Genomic DNA, 21,448 nt, shown 5'->3' on the forward strand with positions numbered 1-21,448 from the left:
TTATACTAGATTCAGAATATTTACCTAGCAACTTATATATAAAAGGAACATGGTTCAAACTCTGAATAAATTATTAGAAATTATTCAACATAATGGAAAGAAAGATTTATTATATACTTAATTTTTTTTGTATTTGGATCATAATTGGACTTAATCATGCTATATTATATTTTGGTTTATTGATATTCAAATAAAATTATTAAAAAAAATTAATGATTCGTATTCAGATAGTATATGTTATTAGATTCATGTATAAATTTAGAGATTAAGCAAAGAAAATTTATTATAATAGAATTATATTTGAATTAAAATCAGACCTATTAAAAATTTCACTATATTTGCACAATTCTAGTTCACGCATGTATAATTTTATTCTTATTTATATTCATATCACCTGTATATATGTAGCGGAAAAACATAGAAAATTTGTATGTATATATCAAGAAACACTATAAATTGGTTAAGTGCAGCGAACTAAAGTTCTTCAAGTACATACGGACGTACACATATGTCTATATTAGATTATAAAAAGCGTGATAGGTTTTATAATCCTCTGATCATATCACCTATATCTCCATATGTCAATAAACATTGTAAATTAATTAAGTGCAGTAAAATGAAGTTTTTCGAGTACAAAGTATCATGAAACCCCGGTATCTATGCTAGATAACAAAGCATGATATATTTTGAAATTATAATTGAAGGATATTTATAAACATTTGAAGTAGAATTATCCAAATAATGTCAAATAATTTGTTATTAAAGATTTAAAATTCATAATTTCTAATCCATCAATACAAATACAACAGATTTACGCAGAACAATCTCAAACAAGTAGATTTGCAATAAGAAAATTATTTAAGGCTAGTTTCACTTGTTTATTTGGCTGCTTCTTCCGGCCCTAAACTGGGCAGCTTGATGACTTTTTGGATGAAATAGTTGAAGGGTCGAAGATGCTCTTGGATTTGTGCAGTCACATATAAACAACTCAACGGATTTTTTCAAATTCAAGAAATTAGAAGGAAAATGGAGAAATACAAGTGTGGGGAAAATTATTGTCGTTAGGTGAAGTTGATTGTAACTTATTTTATTTTACAGTATAATTAATCGTTTATTGTGCAAAAACTTGCACTTCAAATTAAAGCAATATAAATAATTATCTTAGTAAATTATTTTCTATTGGAAAACAGTTATAATAACACATACAATTCAATCAACATACAATGAAAAACATATATTCATGTAATTTATTTCTAGTTGGATCTTAATTGGACTTAATCATACTATATATATAATTTGGTCAAATTAATATTCGAATCAAATTATAAAAGAAAATAATAATTGATATTCAGATAATATATGTTATTAGATTCATATACAAATTTAGAGACTAAGCAATGAAAAATTATTATAATATAATTATATCTGAGTTAAATCTCAATTTATTAAAAAATTTCTTTTTTTTTTTTGCACGATTTTAGTCCATGCACGTTTAATTTCACCCTTATTTATAAGCATAGAAAATTTGCATGTATATATCCATATGTCAAGAAACATCATAAATTGATTAAGTGCAGCGAACTAAAGTTCTTTCAAGTACATACACATATGTCTATATATGTTAGACAAAAAGCATGATAGGATTTATAATCTATTGAAGTTAGAATGATCCAAAAAAACTCGAATAATTTGTTGTTAGAGATTTGAAATTCATAATTTTAAATTCATCTATCCAAATGTAATATTAATAAACTGAGTTATTTAGAATAATTAACCTGAAGCAAGCAAATTAGAAAAACGGAAGTTACAGGAATCTAAAAAAGAACATGAAACCACAAATTTGAAGGACATCCATTACAAGAGAGAGCTTCTTATTTAGGCAAGTTTTACTGCTCTATCTGGCTGCTTCTTCCGCACCTACTTAAACACAGCTCTCGACTCTTAATCTAAATTTCGTTTCTTTGACATACTTTCAACTATCAGAGCAATTAAATCATAAAATACTTATCAATATGATGCATATTTATATATTAAACAAAAAGCATGGCAAAATACTAAATAAGACATATATAAAGGCTAATTGAAGAAATTGGACAGCTTGATGACTTTTTTGATGAAATTTTTGAAGGGCAGAAGTCGCTCGTGTAGTCATAGGTAGATAACTCAGGAGGTTTTTCGATGAAAAGATATACCGATGTAGGAAAAAATATTATCATTAAGATGAAAATGGCATATTGAATTTAGGTCTTATTAATTCTGCATAAATTTATTAGAAACTATTCAGATATATATAATAAAAAATAAAATAAGATTTTTTTTTATTTACTTTGTTTCAATCTTCATATGTGAGTTTGCTTGAATCATGGGATATTGAATTTAGGTCACTTGAGTCTGGTGTATATAACTAAATTTGCATACAAATTAAGATATTAATCAATAAAAAATTATCTTCTTAGAATTGTATTTTTATTAAATCCAATAAATTAGCTATATAACCCACTCATTTTGCACAGTCCATGCACTATCTAGATCACATGCATATACACATCCAAAATTATGACAAAATCCAGATATTCATCATTTATTCTATATAAATCAATCAAGAGCAAAATTGATTTTATTATTCAATCTAACTTTATGGTAAATTAATAAAATGTAAATAAACTCTAAAGTAAAATGCAAACAACGTGCAATGAACTGAAGTTCTTCAAGTACAAAATATGATCATACGTATATATATATATATTAAATTTCACCTATTTAACGTAAAAGTTCAATTAATCTTGTATATTAAAAACCATGATGGATGCCGCCTCCTATATTATTCACTGTTTATTTTAGGTAAACTTTGTTTAAGTGATTGGTTTAGCCAATATTTCAAAAGCATCAAGACTCCGTGATCCAAAAATTCTTGCTACAGTTCATTTCTGCAAACAAGCAGCCACCCGCAAGCAAGAGGAGATCATTGACGAGAGAGAATTTCTTTAATTTATTTAGGACAAGTTTTTACTTATTTATTTAGCTGCTTCTTCCGCTCCTAATTTAAACATAGTGTTATATTCCTAAATATTTAAACTAAAGTTTGCTATATCCAAAAATATTGCACAACTAGTGTGCTGCATTCCTAACATTTCACAAACAATTTGGAACTTAGTTGTATTGGATTGTGCTATATTTGGATTTTGGTCAATTGATATAATTCAGATAATATTTGTATATAGACTCAAAAAAAAAAAAAATAGATACTAAGTAATGAAAATTTTTATTATAATAAAATTATATTTGAATAGAAGTCCAAACAATAAAGAGTCCCATACTTTTTTGGTCATGCTATATTTATGTTTTGGTCAATTGATATTTAAATCAAGTTAAAAACAACAATTGATATTCAAATTATATATGTTATTAGATTCATACACAAATTTATGGGAAGAGAGAACTTATCTCGAGTAAGTTTTATTCATCCATTTGGCTGGTTCTACTTAAACCTAGTCTTCGACGCTTAGTTCAAACCTAATTTTTGACTTATTTTCAACTATTAGAGCAATTAAATTATATATGATTTGGTCAATTGATATATATATATATATATATATATGATTTGGTCAATTGATTTTCAAATAAAATTATAAAAAAATAATTGATATTCAGATAATATATATTATTTGATTCGTACACAAATTTAGAGACTAAGCGGTGTAAATTTATTATAATAGAATTTTACAATCTACTGAAAATTTTATTATTTTTGCACAATTTTAGTTCCAATACATCTAATCTTACTCTTATTTATGACCATATCACCTACATATATGCAACACAAAAGCCTAGAAAATTTGTATGTATATATCCATATGTCAACAAATATTGTAAATTAATTAAGTGTAGTAAACTGAAGTTTTTCGAGTACAAAATATGAAATTCTATGTTAGACAACAAAGCATGATCATATATATTTTGAAATTATAGTTGAAGGATTTATAATTATTTGAAGTAGAATTATGCAAATAATGTCAAATAATTTGTTACTGGAGATTTCAAACGCATAATTTCTAGTCCATCAATTCAAACAAGTTTATTAGGAAAGAAAGTTATCGGGGTCTAAAGGAGGAGATGAAACTATTTTTTTGAAGGACATCTGTGCGGAGAGAGAACTTATTTATATTATTTAGGGCTAGTTTTACTTATTCATTGGCTGCTTTTTCGGCACCTATTTTAAACCTAGTTTTGACATATTTTCAATTAGCAGAGCATTGAAGATTTAAAGTTTTAAGCCTATTATTCAACAATAATAAAAAAAGAAAAAACAATGTCAGTAATCATGTTAGATTCAAAATATTTATCATATTTTGGTTTATTTATATTCAAATAAAATTATTAAAAAAAATTAATGATTCGTATTAAGATAGTATATGTCATTAGATTTATATACAAATTTAGAGATTAAGCAAAGAAAAATTTATTATAATAGAATTATAACTGAATTAAAATTTGACCTATTGAAAATTTCACTATATTTGCACACATTTTAGTTCATGCACGTCTAATTTTATCTTATTTATATTCATAACACCTGTATATATGTAGCGCAGAAGCATTGAAAATTTGTATGTATATGTCAAGAAATATTGTAAATTGATTTAGTGCAGCAAACTAAAATTTTTCAAGTACGTGCGTACACATATGCCTGTATTAGATAAAAAGCATGATAGGTTTATAATCCTCTAAAGTTAGAATTATCTAAAGAGTTTCAAATGATTTGTATTAGAGATTTGAAATTCATAATTCCAAATTCTATAAATCCAAATGTAATCTTACTGAAACTAAATTATTTATAAGAACAATTAACCTGAAAGCAAATTAGGAAAAGGAAAGTTATGGGAATTCTAAAAAGAACATGAAATCATAGGTTTCAAGAAATCTGTTAGAAGAGAGAGCTTCTTATTTAGGCAAGTTTTACTGCTCTATCTGGCTGCTTCTTTCGCATCTACCTGAATATAGTTTTCGACTCTTAATTTAAATTTTGTTTTCAAATACTTTCAACCATCAGAGCAATTAAATCATTAAAATACTTATCAAAAAGCATGACAAATACTAAATAGGACATATTTAAAGGCCAATTCAAGAAATTGGACAGCTTGATGTCTTCTTCGATGAAATTTTTGAAGGGCGGAAGTCGCTCGTGGGGTTGTGTAGTCATAGGTAGATAACTCAAGAGGTTTTTCGAATTCATAAAATGAGAAAGAAAATGGAGAGATATACCAATGTAGGAAAAAATATTATCATTAAGATGAAAATGGCATATTGAATTTATGTCTTATTATGATAAGATATTCTGCATAAATTTATTAGAAACTATTTAGATATATATAATAAAAAAATAAAATAAGATTTCTTTATTTACTTTGTTTCAATCTTCATATATGATTTTGCTTGAATCATGGGATATTGAATTTAGGTCACTTGACAGTCTGGTGTATATAACTAAATTTGCATACAAATTAAGATATTAATCAATCAAATATTACCTTCTTATAATTGTATTTTTATTAAATCCAATAAATATGCTATATAACCCACTCATTTTGCAGAGTCCATGCACTAACTAGATCACATGCATATACATATCCAAAATTATGACCATTTATTCTATATAAATCAATCCAGAGCAAAATATATTCTATTATTCAATGTAACTTTGTGGTAAATTAATAAAATAAAAATAAACTCTAAAGTAAAATGCAAACAACGTGCAATGAATTTAAGTTCTTCAAGTACAAAATATGATCACACGTATGTATGTATTAAATTTTACCTACTTAACGTAAAAGTTCAATTAATCTTGTATATTAAAAACTACGATGGATGCCGCCTCCTATATTATTAAATGTTTATTTTAGGTAAGCTTTGTTTAAGTGATCGGTTTAAGCCAATATTTCAAAAGCATCAAAACTCCGTGATCCAAAAATTCTTGCTGCAGTTCATTTCTGCAAACAAGCAGCCACACGCAAGCAAGAGGACATCATTGACGAGAGAGAATTTCTTTAGGACAAGTTTTTACTTATTTATTTAGCTGCTTCTTCTGCTCCTAATTTAAACATAGTGTTATATTCCTAAATATTTAAACTAAAGTTTGCTATATCCAAAAATATTGCACAACTAGTGTGCTGCATTCCTAACATTTCACAAACAATTTGGAACTTAGTTGTATTGGATTGTGCTATATTTCGATTTTGGTCAATTGATATAACTCAGATAATATTTGTATATAGATTCAAAAAAAAAAAAATATTAAGTAATGAAAATTTATTATGATAAAATTATATTTGAATAGATGTCCAAACAATTAAAGAGTCCCATACTTTTTTGGTCATGCTATATTTATATTTTGGTCAATTGGTATTTAAATCAAGTTAAAAACAACAATTGATAATCAAATAATATATGTTATTAGATTCATACACAAATTTAGAATTAAGAAGTGAAAATGAATTATAATAGAATTATATTTGAATTAAATTTCAACCTATTGAAAATTTTCCTATTTTAGCATGTTCCTAGTTCATGCACGTCTAATTTTACTCTTATTTTATAATCATATGAGTTATGTATATACAACAAAAAAATATTTACTTTATTTCTATAGGATGTTAGTTGGACTTAATCATGCTATATATATATATATATATATATATGATTTGGTATATTTGTATTCAAATCAAATTATAAAAAAATAATTGATAGTCAGATAATATATGTTATTTGATCCGTATACAAATTTAGAGACTTAGCGGTGTAAATTTATTATAATAGAATTTTACAATCCACTGAAAATTTTATTATTTTTGCAGGATTCTAGTTCCAATATATCTAATCTTACTCTTATTTATGATCATATCACCTATATATATGCAACACAAAAGCTTAGAAAATTTGTATGTATATATCCATATGTCAACAAATATTGTAAATTAATTAAGTGCAGTAAACTGAAGTTTTTCGAGTACAAAATATGTAATTCTATGTTAGATAAAAAAGTATGATATATATTTTGAAATTATAGTTGAAGGATTTATAATTATTTGAAGTAGAATTATGCAAACAATTTCAAATAATTTGTTACTGGAGATTTCAAATGCATAATTCCTAATCCATCAATTCAAACAAGTTTATTAGGAAAGAAAGTTACGGGAGTCGGAAGAAGAAGAAACTATTTTTTTTGAAGGACATCTGTGAGGAGAGAGAATTTCTTTAAGTTATTTATGGCTAATTTTACTTGTCCATTTGGCTGCTTCTTCGGCACTTACTTTAAACCTAGTTTTGACATACTTTCAACTAGCAGAGCATTGAAGATTTAAAATTTTAAGCCTATTATTCAACAATAATAAAAAAAGAAGAAAAAACACAAAAAACAATGCACATAATCATGTTAGATTCAAAATATTTACCTTACAACTTATATATATAAGAAACATGGTTTCAACTCCGGATAAATTATTTGAAATTATTCGGGCATGATTTATTACATATTTACTTTGTTTGTATTTGGATCATAGTTGGATTTAATCATGCTATATTATGTTTTGGTTTATTTGATATTCAAATAAAATTATCCAAAAAAAAAAACAGTCAATGATTGGTATTCAGATAGTATATGTTATTAGATTCACGTACAAATTTAGAGATTAAAAAAAGAAAATTTATTATAATAGAATTATATCTGAATTAAAATCCTACCTATCGAAAATTTCACTATGTTTGCACAATTCTAGTTCATGCACGTTTAATTTTATTCCTATTTACAATCATATCGCCTATATATATGTTGCACAAAAGCATAGAAAATTTGCATGTATATGTCCATATGTCAAGAAACATTGTAAATTGGTTAAGTGTAGCGAACTAAAGTTCGTCAACTACATACACATATGTCTATGTTAGATAAAAAGCATGATCGGATTTTATAATCCTAATTTGAAGTTAGAATTATCTAAAGAATTTTAAATGATTTGTTATTAGCGATTTAAATATAATTCCAAATTTATCAATCCAAATGTAATATTGCTGAAACTGAGTATATTTAGAACAATTAACCTGAATCAAGCAAATTAGCAAAAAGAAAGTTAGGTGGAGCTAAAGAAGAACATAAAACCATTGTTATGGAGGACATCTGTTCGGAGAGAGAGCTTCTTATTTAGAGGCAAGTAATTTTACTGCTCTATCTGGCTGCTTCTTCCGCACCTACTTAAACGAAGTTTTCGATTCTTATTTTAAATTTTGATTTTTGCCATATTTTCAAGCAATTAAATCATTAAAATTTGTAAGGAATATTATTACCATTAGTTAAAGTTGATTGTAAACTTATTTTATTTGTAGTGCATAATTGAGCATTATTGTGCACAAACTTGCACTTCAATTTAAAGTAATTTAACTCATAACATAATTAAGAAATGATTTATTTGAATAATATCTAAATTTGATTTTTTGATAATTAAATTTTGGATTTAAATTAATACACATTTGATTAAATTTTGGTCGGTTGATATTCAGATCAAATTATAAGAAAAACAATAGATATACAGATAATATAAAGTATGGAATCCATATGCCTATATTAGATAACGAAACATGATATATATTTTGAAATTATAGTTGAAAGATTTATAAACATTTGAAAAATAGAATTATGCAAACAATTTGAAATAACTTGTTATTAGAGATTTGAAATTCAAAATTTCTAATTTATAAATCCAAATATATTCTTATTGAAACTGATCTATGCATGAGATGTGGATTGTTGAATTAACATATGATGATGATATCATGTGTGATCTAACGATCGGTAACTTTTCGATGGATACAAACTCACATAGACGGCATCACCAAATCCCTTTTGGATTTGTGCAGTCATAAGTAGATAACTCGAGAGGTTTTTCCAAATTTAAGAAGGAAAATTGAGAAATTCAAGTTGTAGGGAAAATTATTATCATTAGTTGAAGTTGATTGTAACTTATTTTATTTTAGTGTGTATTTGATCATTTATTGTGCAAATCAGACTATGGTTTTCTACTCCGGTTCTTACACTATACATTGTTTTGTCTCCTCACCTCATTTTGCCGCTATCAAACCATCAAACTGTTCTACAGATTCTCTGCATCTTTTGCAGTGTCTCTCTATCGATTTGATTTGAGTTCATGCTGTTTTTGCACGGAATTTACACATATTCCAGCAATTCAAGGGTACAACAATCACAAGATGAGACATTTCAAAGGAATGCGCACATACCTTAACGCGGATACGCCCAGCTTGTTCTCACTTGTGCTGCATCAGAGAGTGATTTTGGGCATCAATCATGGGTTACGAAGACGTTCTGTAAGTTCCTCTTCGCCCCTCTGCAAAATTATGGAATTGGGTTTTTGAATCGATCAAATTTGTGTGCGTGTGTATAGGATTAGGGCTTTTTGTTACAGAATTGGGTGTTTTTGATCAGTTAATTGTTAATCTGTCATTTGTCGACGTGTATGTGTGTGTGAATTAGGGTTTCTATTATATGCATATCTAATTAGGGTTTAAAAATATTGAATTGGTGTTTTCTGTGCGGTGAATTCGGTTACCGATATGAAGACTGTGAGCCATTGATGGATTTCAATGAGGATATCCAGTCTGATGGTGATGAGTCTCAGCAACATCTCCTGGCAACGTAGATGATGCTCTTTATGAACACCACGAGTGATCCCAACTCCAGTGTACAAGGACTCAAAGGCAGAGCGTGGAAAATAACTGATGGAAAAATCAACTGCTAAAGACTCAGTGGTGTGGATTTTGGATTAGATGATGAGGAAGGTGATGTTTACAGGGAAGACGATATGGAGGAATTGGTTAGAGGTGACTATTCAAACAGCGGAAAGGGGAAAAGAGAAAGGGGAGAAGAGGAAAAGTGCGGAGAAAAAGAGGAAGGGGAAGAAAAGGGGAAGTAGTTTACACTGAGGAGAGGCGGATGAGGGAGAATGGGGGATTATGAGGCAGATTCTTAGATGAAAGAGATGTGGGACACAATCCCCGGTGGCAATTCCGAGGTTTAGCGCCCTTTAGTTAATGCATTGAGCTCAGCATTTGATTCTTTCATTATAAAGTTTGCTTTTTTCGCAATGTATTCACGCACTCTATTTTACTTTTTAAAGTTGCGTCTAACAAACATTTGGTGGTAGATTCAGCCTGGTTTTGGGAATACTGGATGCGGTGTATCCGTTCATCTTATTTCATTCTTTATTGGTAAATGTGAAGAATTTATGGAATTTTGGTGAAGCTGTGTGGTTAGGGGCTTTCATTTGTGTCTATATGTGCGTATCGGTGGTTGGTTCCTTATTCTCTATCTGAGTTAATCACTTAGCGCTTTAATTATTTGTCAAGATAATTTGCACTGCCTGAGATTAGTTTGTTTTTATCACTATGATGATTCTATGTACTTCGAATAGTTTTTATTTGAAATTCTTGGATAAGATTATGGCCCTTGATAGAAATAGTTTATTGTTTGATATGGGTTTTAGTCTTCTTTGTCTAGTGAGATTGGGTCCTGTTTTGATTTTAGCCAAAAGTTGCTTACTGGGTCATAGTTAATAAAATGTAGTTTCTTCATAGGACTGGATGCTTGCTGTCGCCTGTCGGTGTACAGTTTTTTCTCCTGTGTAAATATGTCTAATGTTTTGAATTTTCCTTAGTATTATTAAAGACGATATTGGGTAGATACTTTTTTTTTTATTCATGCCAACCTTGTAACAAAATTAATTGCAATCTCGAAATTTTGCAAAAAACAGCATAATTGAGGCTAAAACACAATATGTAAACTCTCTCTCTCTCAATTCTGAAGAGAGAAACTGAAAAGTATCTCAACAGGTCAGACTACCTCAAGGAGTGCACTCCTTAAGGTGTTGGTTGTTTTTTGGTGCCTGAAATAGGGATGGGGATTTTCTCAAGATTTTCTATCAGGGGTAGCCATTGTCAGACTCGGAGTGCTCTTACCAGCAGCATTGTCTCTTCCCCAGCTGTTTGGTTTTGTTGGTTTAAATGAAACCTTTTCAGTTCCTGAATTGTTTTCATGGTTTACGGTTTGAAGGTTGTTATTGTCTCACTAAATTATAGAGAAACTGATGATTTCTGTCTTTTTAAGTTTTTAGTCATGTCAAGGATTTGTGGTTAATGTTTTTCAAGTTGTGGTAGAAAGTTGTGATTTTTTGAGATTGTATTGAGCTGTGGTTGGACTTATCCATAGTGTCCCTCCCATCTCTCAATAAAGGTCGAAATTGGGACTGTTCTAACTAGTAGCATATCCATGGTTCTCAGTGCTCACTCTTTGATGTAAAATTAGAAGGGGAAAGATCATGTTTCTGAATTGTCTTCTGCTTAAGCATCTTTCACTATTTCAATCTGACGACCGATGATTTTCTGGTCAGTTGTTTGGCCCTTTTGTCATCATATCTGGACATATTTGTTCCTTCATTTGTTGCAACTTGCACTCCTCAAATATGGAAATATCACCCTATGTGTTTTTGGGTTTACTTATTAGGATCTCTAAACTTGCAGTGTGCTTTTGGGGCATTTTCTTGATGAACAGGATTTGTTCCCTCGTAACTGAGAGACAACAACCACTTTCACTGTTGCAACAGCTGCATCTGCTGCCACCCATGGGATTGAAATAGCAGTTGAGCGCTGAAACGAGCCTCTTGACAATGATCAACCAATCCGATATCGTTGACCGAGCCTTTAACGTAAGCTTGAATCTCCAGCATGTGAAAATTAAATTGTAGTATCTCGTTTCAAGTCTAGCTTGCTTGTTCATAGCATTTCATTGCAAGATGATGCTTGGTTGCAATTGTATTTTCACAGTTAATATCACAAGTTCGATTGACCTATGGTTTTGCCTATATGAATCTAAATTTTCATGAATAGGTTAATTACAACTCTTGGGGGTTAATATAATTACAACTCCCTTTTTGGACATGATAACATCAGGATAGAAGAATATGGAAGCAAAGAGCATCTTCAGGTTTAAAAAAGGGGGCTGATACGCCGGTCATACAGGAGCAGAACCCTTGTGAACCTCAACGTACCCGAGATATTCTGCCATCACTCAGGCGCCTAGAACATAACATCATTAAATTGCTTTAAGATCAGTGTCTCATTCATCTGCCATAAAATACAGTAACTGGTCATGCTTGTACCTTTCTTTACCTCACAGTTGTATAATGCCTGTTGATCTTTGTCTACTTTTTGAAGCCTTGGTGGACATTTCATGTTTTTGTGAAGGAGAAATTTGGATAGCACGCTCGTGTATATCCCAAAATGTCGAAGCTTTCGGTTGTTTGATACGCTCTTACTGTTACATAGAATTTGTCCATCTTATTTAGTACCTATGATGCATCTCACATTGAACAAATGTAGAAAAAGAAATATTATTTTTTCTTCAATTTAAGAAGTATAATACATACTACTTGGTAGTTGATCTGAACAAACTCCAAACACAAGCAACCCAAGAACTGGACTAGACTCTAAACAGGCAACTTAGGTACTTCAGATGGCTGCTCAACTGTGGTACTGACAAGGCGATTGTGCGGTCCCCGAAAGGCGCCATGGTTCATCCATGCCCTCCCATCTCGGCCATGTGCCGCTCCGTCGGTGATGGCGGGTGAGGAGCTGGTGAAAGCAGTGATCATAAGCAAGATCAAGATGATGAAGAGGGAACGAAATGGCACCATTCTAGTTATTTGGTTGTCACAGTTTCAGTAAGGTTAGATAGGATTGGGGTTAATAAGGAAAGAATAAAAACATTGCTTTGCTTAGAAGTCAGCTGGAAATGATTTCATTCCGATACTGTCACACTCTCTATATTTATGGTGTTGATAATTTTTTCTTCTTTTGGGTGGTATGATCTTGTTCACTCGCTGTGGAGGTGGTTGTCATGATTTTGTTGGAAAAATAATAGGCATGGACAGATGATGTTTTAGTGTAATGGTTAACTCTAAGATTAAGGTCCCGTAATAAGTTTGAGGTCATGAGTTTGAATTTCATGAGTTCGTGTCCTGCCACTTTATGTGAGTTATTATATTTACTTATTGTTGCTAGTCATATTGATGTACCGATATTGATATATTGGTCGAGTTAAGGTATTGTTTAGTGTATCAAGATAATTTATCGTAATTTATTTATCATTATTTATTTATATTAATATAAGAAGAAAAGCCCCTCCACACTCACAAACGGCGGTTAATGACAAGGGAGTACTAATTTTTTGTCGAGTCAAAAATGTCCTTCATGATTAAATAATTAATCTATTCAACTTTTTTAAAATTTACTTTAATTAATAATTTTTTTTTTGTATTAATGTAATATATCGATTTATATATTTTTCTCTTATTTATAATATATTTTAATGTGTAAGAAATTATTTATTATATGAACATAGGAATGATGTGCCATAACGACTAATTAGTATAAGAAAAATAGGCACTGGAGTTAGTGTGGAAAATGGAGGAAATATTTATAGCATTTTTATATACGATTTAGTCATTATTACTCTTGAATAAGATAATTGAAACCACATCTTTCAGGGGCACTTAGGAGATTTACCATTTCGTGATTTTTTTTTAATTATTTGTAAATTTCTCCCTGTAATATATATATATAATGGTTATATATATATATGTATCTATATCTATACTATATAAAAAAGAAAATTCTATTTTCGCTCATAAATAGCGGTTTACTTACACCGCGACATCAATTTTTAAAATTTTCAAAAATATCCTTATATATTTTCAAACAATTCCTACTCAAATTCTTCTTTTAATCTATATATCTATACTAATATGAAAATTTCACTCACCGATAGTATTTTGTAAAACAGTGATATCAATTTTTTTTGTATTGATAATGTCTCTTAGTTAGTTTATTTTTATTTATTTATTTTTAAATATAATGTGTTGGTTTATTAAGTTATTCTTATTTATAATATATTTAAAAGTATAAATAATGATTTATTACATGCACGTAGGGAAGACTTGTCATAACGGCTGGTTATATAAAAAAGAAAACCCCATTTTCACTCAAAAATAGCGGTTTCTTATACCGCGACACTAATTTTTTAAATTATCAAAATTGTTCTTATGTATTTCCAACCAACCCTACTCAAATTCTTCTTTTAATATATATATATATCTATACTAATATGAAAATTTCACTCACAAACATCAACTTGTAAAACATCGATAGCAACTTTTTTTTGGGTCGATAATATTACTAAATTAGTTTATTTTAATTAATTATTTATTTTTTAAATAAAATATAATATATTAGTTTATATATTTTATTCTTATTTATAATATATTTTAAAATACAAACAATTACTTATTATATGCACATATGGACGGCGTGTCATAACGGCTAGTATTATAAAAAAACTTCACTTTTACTCACAGATAGCGATTATTTTTACCACGATACTAATTTTTAAAATTACCAAAAATATCCTTATATATTTTCTACCATCCCTGCTCAAATTTTTCTTTTCATTTATATATCTATACTATTTATTTATACTAATATAAAAATTTTATTCACAAACGTAAGTTTGTAAAACAATGATACTAAATTTCGTTGTATCGATAATATTGTTAAATTATTTTATTTTATTTATTTATTTACTTATGCACGCATAAAAAACGTGACATGGCATCTAGTATATATAATGGTTATTGGGATGGGGATCCTGCCAAAGGGCTGATTTTATCTTTAAGAATTAATCCTTACGGCCCAACAAGGCATGATTATTTGGGCCGGGCTATACTTGGGCCTTATAAATGATTGGGCCTACATCCCTCAAACAGTCAACGCTTATTCCTTTCTTTGGGAAAAAGAAAGCTATAGAGAGAGAGAAAAATTTGAAAATAATTATATGAAGATACAATACAAATAGAAGAAGCTGTTTTTTTCTCACATATAAATCTGCACCGTTCACCCCTCTCTCTCTCTCTCTCGAATTCCCTACTGGTAAGCAACCACTCCTTCGTGTTGATTGAACGGCTGAAGGAACGATGGCGGCCTTGCAGTATTTGGAAACCCTGCGGAATGCGCACCCGGAGCTTTCCGAGTGGTACAACACGCTTTCAGATCTGTACCAGAGAAAGCTCTGGCACCAGCTCACACTCAAGCTCGAACAATTCGTCGCCCTTGCTGTATTTCAGGTTACATACCCTTAAGTGCATGTGAATTAGCTTTTTAGATTTGTTACGGAGCGTTTTTATTTTTTCATTTGTGTTTGTATGATTTTGGTGTTTTTTGTTTTTGGTTTTGGTTTCTATTTGCATTTTTTTTTGGTTTTTAATGGGGTAGTGGGTTATTGTTTACTTGATTTTAAGGAAATTAGGGTTTTCTTATGTTTTTTACTTTCGTGATGTTGATATCCTGGGTTTAGGGTTTTGTTATCCGTGGTTTCTTCAGGGGTTTGAAAATTTTGGTAGAGGTGTCTTCCAGTGTGGTAGTTTGTCTTTCTACTTTATAGCGATGGCTGCCAAATCTGATCCCGTGGAAGGAAAAAGGAATATCAGTAACTATGCTCTCTCATGGTTATAGGAAAATGAGAAAAACCAGTTATAGGAGATGGAACTTGAAAACCTGGAGGTTTATGAGAAAGCTAAGAATTATGGTGTAATATTGGCGTTACTCAGTTACTGTATGAATTTGTTTGTTCTAGTATTTGTTGGGTCAGTGGCTCTATGCTGTGGGTAAGATGCCATTTTATTGTGATATCTTTAGTTCCGACTCCTAAAAGGTTTTGCATCTCTTGAATTATAAGTTAATCATGTTCCAAATCTCATAGTTGGCAGGCTGAAATAGTTACAACCCCATGCAGTTAGTTATTGGTTGGAAAGTTGGAATCCTGGGCACCATATAGTTGGCAAAATACATATCAGTATAAACAAATTAATATATTGACTTGAGGTTCAGATAGCTTATTGGTGTCGGTTTCTGTTTAGAATTCTATATCTGTTGATAATCTTGGTCACCTACTGATGAATTGGTTTCATTTCCTGATTGAATCAATATGACAATTCACTCAGTCCAATTTCGTTCAATGAATGCACAGTCAGAAGGCAAAATATTAATCTTTCACTGAGAGATTGTGAGAAACATAGTCTAAGGAATTTACTCATTAGGCTTCCGACACTCATCATTTATGTGCTATGTAGGTGTATGACATCGCTTTACCTTTGATTTGGATCCATTGGGCATGCTATTTTGTAGTTTGAAAGGTGATGGTTATCTCTAGGGTAAAAGGCATTGAGAGAGGAAGCAAGCCCGTTGTACTTCTCTCTCAATTAGTTGAAAATGACATACTCATTTGATTATGGAGATTTATATGTACTTTTACGAAGTATTAATGCTTGCATATGCAGTCGACCCTTTTTGTAATTTTCTGAATTGTGGAAGTTACTTTATTTCCATGAATGAATCTGTTAAGCTCTTCTGCAAAGTGTCTAGTGACACTTGAAAGATATTTATCTTCTTCACAAAAATACTGCTACATGTTATTGGGCTTAATTATATTGCATCGTGAGCCTTAACATCTTGTTGTCTTAACAAAGAACTAGTCGCTGTTATCACGCTAGCTGTAGATTACCATACCCTATGCCATATACTCTAAAGAATAGTGTATTGCCATGCCATGTAGAGTGTATATAAAGAATCTGTCCTGGTCAGGCGCCAATAACTACATATGAAATGAAAATTCTTGATCACTATTCTTTCTTAGCTATTAAATTGGTTCATGCTGGGTGCAGAATGACAAGTTCATATTAAGAAGGGAGTATTAATCAAAGTTACCGCTAAGAAGTTGTCACAAGAACTTAAGAGTGTATTTATTTTTCTTGAGCTACTGAGCATATTCCCTCTTTCTTTTTACTCTTTGGTAGTTCTTGGGGTTATGAACTTGTAAACAGATGGCTGGCAGTTCATTGCCCCTTTGTGGAGAAGCTTATAAATTATACATCTCTTTGAATCTCTTCTCCTTCTTTTGTCAAACTCCCATAAAGTTTCCAAATTTTGTATCTGATTCCTTTCATTATTTCATTACTCTATTTCAGGCTGGGGATGCCTTAATCCAGCTATACCACAATTTCATAACTGATTTTGAGACAAAGATTAATCTCCTCAAGCTTGCACATTTTGCTGTCATAGTTTCTCGGCAGTATTCGGAGAAAGAGGCGGCCATAAATTATCTTGAAGGAGTGATTGAAAAGCTTCGTAATACCAGAGAAACCCGCATAGAGGAGCCGATACTTTATATAAAAATGCAGAGTGGTTTGTTTAAGCTTGAGCAGGGTGATCAAAAAGAATGCAAGAAACTTTTGGAAGAGGGAAAGAGCACCCTTGACAGCATGACTGACATTGATCCATCTGTGTATGCCAGCTACTATTGGGTTTCATCTCAATATCATAAGTCCCGTCAAGAATTTGCGGAGTTCTACAGGAGCGCTCTCCTTTATCTAGCTTACACTTCAGTGGAATCTTTATCAGAATCTTTTAAGCTGGTATGCTATGTTTTATTGTGTTTTTTACAATAATCTGAAGTGTTTTCTCTGATGATAAGAAAAATGCATCTTATTCTGGTGTTTGTGGAATTCTGGTTTCCGTTTCCCTTGGCAATTCTGAAACCTTTCATATCTCAACATGGTTGGTGGTAGTGTTTGAGTGTGTGTCTGTGTAATTAATATATGCACGTAATCGATAAGTCTACTCATCGAATTAGTTTCTTGAGCCCTAATTCGACAGTCTGACTTATATTACCCTAAGCTAATATCTTAGAGTGATGTGTGTAACTATACGATGATTGGGCATCAGAGTTCATCGTATAGTTACATGTTTTGGATGTTTAGGATAATGACTTGTTTTGGATGTTCTATAGAATTGAAGCTTATGTTGAGCCTAAAGGAAATATGAGGAGACCCAGGTCATTTACTATACTGCATAAGACTTTTTGAAGCACATATTGGGGGAGGTGGCATAACATATAATACACTTGTGCTACTACTCAGGATCTTGATTCTAGCTGTAATCTAGATCACACCTCTTTGAGTTTTGTCTCTTTGATCTTAGGTGAACATAGTTGTGAAAATTCACTATTTTTCTATGTTTTGGAAGATGCATTCGGCTACTTAAATCTTTTAAGTGGAAAGACTAATAGGTTTACTTTTCAGTGGTGTGGTGCACTTCAAGTTTGCTTATAATTTTTCCTTCGTATCTGGCCATTTTGCTCAGTTTCTAATGTAGGCAGGTAAGAACTTGTATTTATTATCTCAAGATATTGAGGAAAAAGAAAAAGTGACATCCGAGTTTCAACATGCATTTAACGGTCTTTAAATATTTGCATCTCTACTTTCCTTTCATTTTGTGATTCTCTGATTGACATTTCTGCTTGGTCCATTAGACAAAGACAGTTGTTGCATTAGATGGTATGGGTAAAGTGGGTGAGAAAGTAACAACATACTAAATTATCTGTGGTCAAGCTATTTACAGCTCTGTAATGACTTATAATAGAACAGGGACCCAGTCACCATGGCAAATTAAAAGACCAGAGATTGTCTTTTTCTTTGTTCTGATACTGATTCAACTGCCTATGTTCTCATTGTAAAATTTGGTTGACATAGATGATGCAGGTAACATATATACTTACTTTCTCACCAACACTATTTCATTTTACTCTTGGTACACTTTTCAGGCTGTCATATGCAAAATGCTTTTCACACACTTTCTGTTGTAATTTATGATTATTATGTCTTTCATAACTTATCTTATTAAAGCTACAAGTGAAATATATATATATATATATTAAGAAAAAGCATGTATATTCTAGTCTTTGTTATATTATATTTCTTATTGGATATTCTTAGTAATGCTGTCTTTGCAAGTTAAACTAACTGTTCTATTGTTTATTAGGACTTGGCATTTGATTTATCTCTGTCAGCGTTGTTGGGGGAGAACATCTACAACTTTGGTGAACTTCTTGCTCATCCAATTGTAAGTAATCTGCTCTAATGGTTCTGAATTTCCCAACTGCTAAAGCTCGCCTTCACTCAAACCTTTTGAAGGTCATGGTGTATACAGCAATCCATATGTGGAAATGAAAATAGATCTGTACTATCTGTTATGTGTGCAATCATGATGCATCTCATTGGGCATTATGTTTATTCTTATCTTATTGGATCAACTGTTTAATCTGTGAAACTACTTCTTTTGTCTTGCATGTGAAATAGATGCAAGCTTGTAATTCCTACCTTTTGCAATTTCTGCAGATAAAAAGTCTTCTGGGGACTAAAGTTGAGTGGCTGTACTATATTCTTGAAGCTTTCAATTCTGGTGATTTAGTGCGTTATCAAGAACTATGCCGTGTACATGGAGCTGCTTTGAGTACGCAACCAGCATTAGTCCAGAATGAGAAAAAGCTTCTGGAGAAGATCAACATTCTCTGTTTGATGGAGATTATATTCAGGTGAATGGACGTTATAGAGTTGCAAATGATAGTGAGTTTCCTTGTATTGGTTTTTCACTGAACTTATGAATCTCATTTTAATTGCAGCCGACCATCAGAAGACAGAACTATTCCTTTGAGTATCATTGCTGAACGAACTAAGCTTACTGTAGAAGATGTGGAGTATCTTCTAATGAAGAGCCTTTCAGTAAGTGTACAGAGATAATATTTTGTTATTTACTGGCTTCCTAATTGATGCAAGCATATGGGTACAAATGGTCATGACTCGATAAGGTTGCTGCTCCAACTTTCTAGTCTATAAATAAACATAAGAAGCTTATGTGTGTCTGCTATTGTATTTTTTAATGCTGCATATGCATTTCTCGTTACCCCACAAAACCATGGATTATTGGTACAATATGGCTATTATGTACCAAGCTGATTAATGTGAAATTTTTAGTTACTTTAAGCTCACAATTGGGAGTTTATAGTAAATCATGTTTGGTTTAGTATCTGATTTTTGGTTTGGAGTTATTTAGGTAGTACCTGGACGAGGTAAATGAAAATGTGAAGAGAAATTCAGGATTGGCTTTTCATTTAATTGATGTCTTTTTTTGTTCTGGTGCGTAATTTTTCTTCTTCAACATGAACCATTAAACCTCCAATTAAGATTATTTGTGTTTTATTTGGAAATTTCTAAGGTGAATTTTTGTATGTCATGATTTATGTTAGTAATGAAATCCAACCTGATTCTAAGTATTTAGCAGCAATATTTGGTTTTATGATGAAAGCATCAAGTATGTATTTTTTAATTAAAATGTGATTAACCTTATGAGCTGCTGATGGTACTGCAAAGATTTTCTTGCTGCTGTTTTCCAGGTCTTCTAGACAATCTATTTTGGCTTTGTCACATGCTAACCAGTTAAAATTATGTTGAGACTTGGGAGACAGTGATTGTTTGTTGAATATCATTGCAGGTTCATCTGATAGAGGGAATAATTGATCAAGTCGAGGGGACTGTTTATGTGTCCTGGGTGCAACCTAGAGTTTTGGGGATCCCTCAGATCAAGTCCTTACGTGACCGACTGGACAATTGGGTGGATAAAGTACACACTGCTTTGTTATCCGTTGAGGCTGAGACACCTGATTTAGTTGCAGCATAATTTTAGTGCTTATGCCTTTTGTTTCTTCTGACAATGTCTAAGAGGCCAAATTCTGTTGGCGAAGGAGACCAAAGTCTCTCAGTTCCTTGGGTCCCCGTGTATGGTTTTCTTGCAATGCCTGTAACCTTTTCCGTTTCCTGTCAGCAGCAACAGTTTGCTTTACATGTCACTGGCTACATAGTTTGATGCCATTAATGATATACTCGGAATACCCATTTACTTTTTGAAATTATTCTATTTGAAAGCATTTGGAGCTTCTGTGTTAAGAGTATGAGCTACGGCTTTCATTTGCTGACACAATCTTATAAAAATGCATCTGTGTTGAGAGTACGGGTTTCATTTGCTGACACAATCAAATTCGATCAGCCTCGTGACGTGAAGAGCTGCTTAGTGGCTTCTCTTCTTGCATTTACGGGCTTCTATTAAACTGGATCAGGGTCTACACCATGAACAGGCCAGCAAATTTCTCCATTTTTGCTGAAGGCTTCTGGCAGTGAGACGTGTCACCAATGTCCCTTCTGTAGCTTTATAATGCCTAGAATTCTCGCAGAAAGTAAGCATTTAAGAATTGACTTGATGATATTTAAGTTTACAGAATAGGTCCGTCTTTCTCGAGCTCTTTTTTTCTTTTTTTTGCAACATCAGATGTTGATTGGTTTGCCGATGTGATCGGAGTTTCTCCAACTGATGATGTACACTGATTTTTTACTAGGACTAGAGGATTCTGCTCCACACTGGCGCTAGATCAAGATGACATCGTTCCAAG

General features: G+C 31.3%; 1 protein-coding gene and 2 long non-coding RNA genes across 3 annotated transcripts; 2 read left to right on the top strand and 1 right to left on the bottom strand.

Annotated features, from left to right (window-relative positions):
- The first annotated feature begins 8,908 nt into the window (after positions 1 to 8,908).
- On the top strand, positions 8,909 to 12,340 carry LOC105159263 (uncharacterized). The gene is made up of 3 exons (XR_847586.3): positions 8,909 to 9,372; positions 11,581 to 11,765; positions 12,010 to 12,340. It is a non-coding gene; the product is annotated as an uncharacterized LOC105159263 (long non-coding RNA).
- LOC110011567 (uncharacterized) lies at positions 9,112 to 10,118 on the bottom strand. The gene is made up of 2 exons (XR_002286575.2): positions 9,615 to 10,118; positions 9,112 to 9,392 (listed from the first exon to the last, which is right to left on the bottom strand). It is a non-coding gene; the product is annotated as an uncharacterized LOC110011567 (long non-coding RNA).
- A 2,631-nt stretch (positions 12,341 to 14,971) lies between the features above and the next one.
- On the top strand, positions 14,972 to 20,940 carry LOC105159287 (26S proteasome non-ATPase regulatory subunit 13 homolog A). Its single transcript, XM_011076301.3, has 6 exons — positions 14,972 to 15,236; positions 17,136 to 17,582; positions 18,988 to 19,068; positions 19,344 to 19,540; positions 19,628 to 19,727; positions 20,497 to 20,940. Exons 1-6 carry the CDS (start codon positions 15,087 to 15,089, stop codon positions 20,680 to 20,682), a joined length of 1,161 nt encoding a protein of 386 aa, XP_011074603.2. The 5' UTR covers positions 14,972 to 15,086; the 3' UTR covers positions 20,683 to 20,940.
- Positions 20,941 to 21,448: the final 508 nt, after the last annotated feature.

The sequence above is a fragment of the Sesamum indicum genome, linkage group LG1 (assembly GCF_026168435.1).
Source record: "Sesamum indicum cultivar Baizhima isolate 11 linkage group LG1, ASM2616843v1, whole genome shotgun sequence".
NCBI classification, from domain to species: domain Eukaryota; kingdom Viridiplantae; phylum Streptophyta; class Magnoliopsida; order Lamiales; family Pedaliaceae; genus Sesamum; species Sesamum indicum.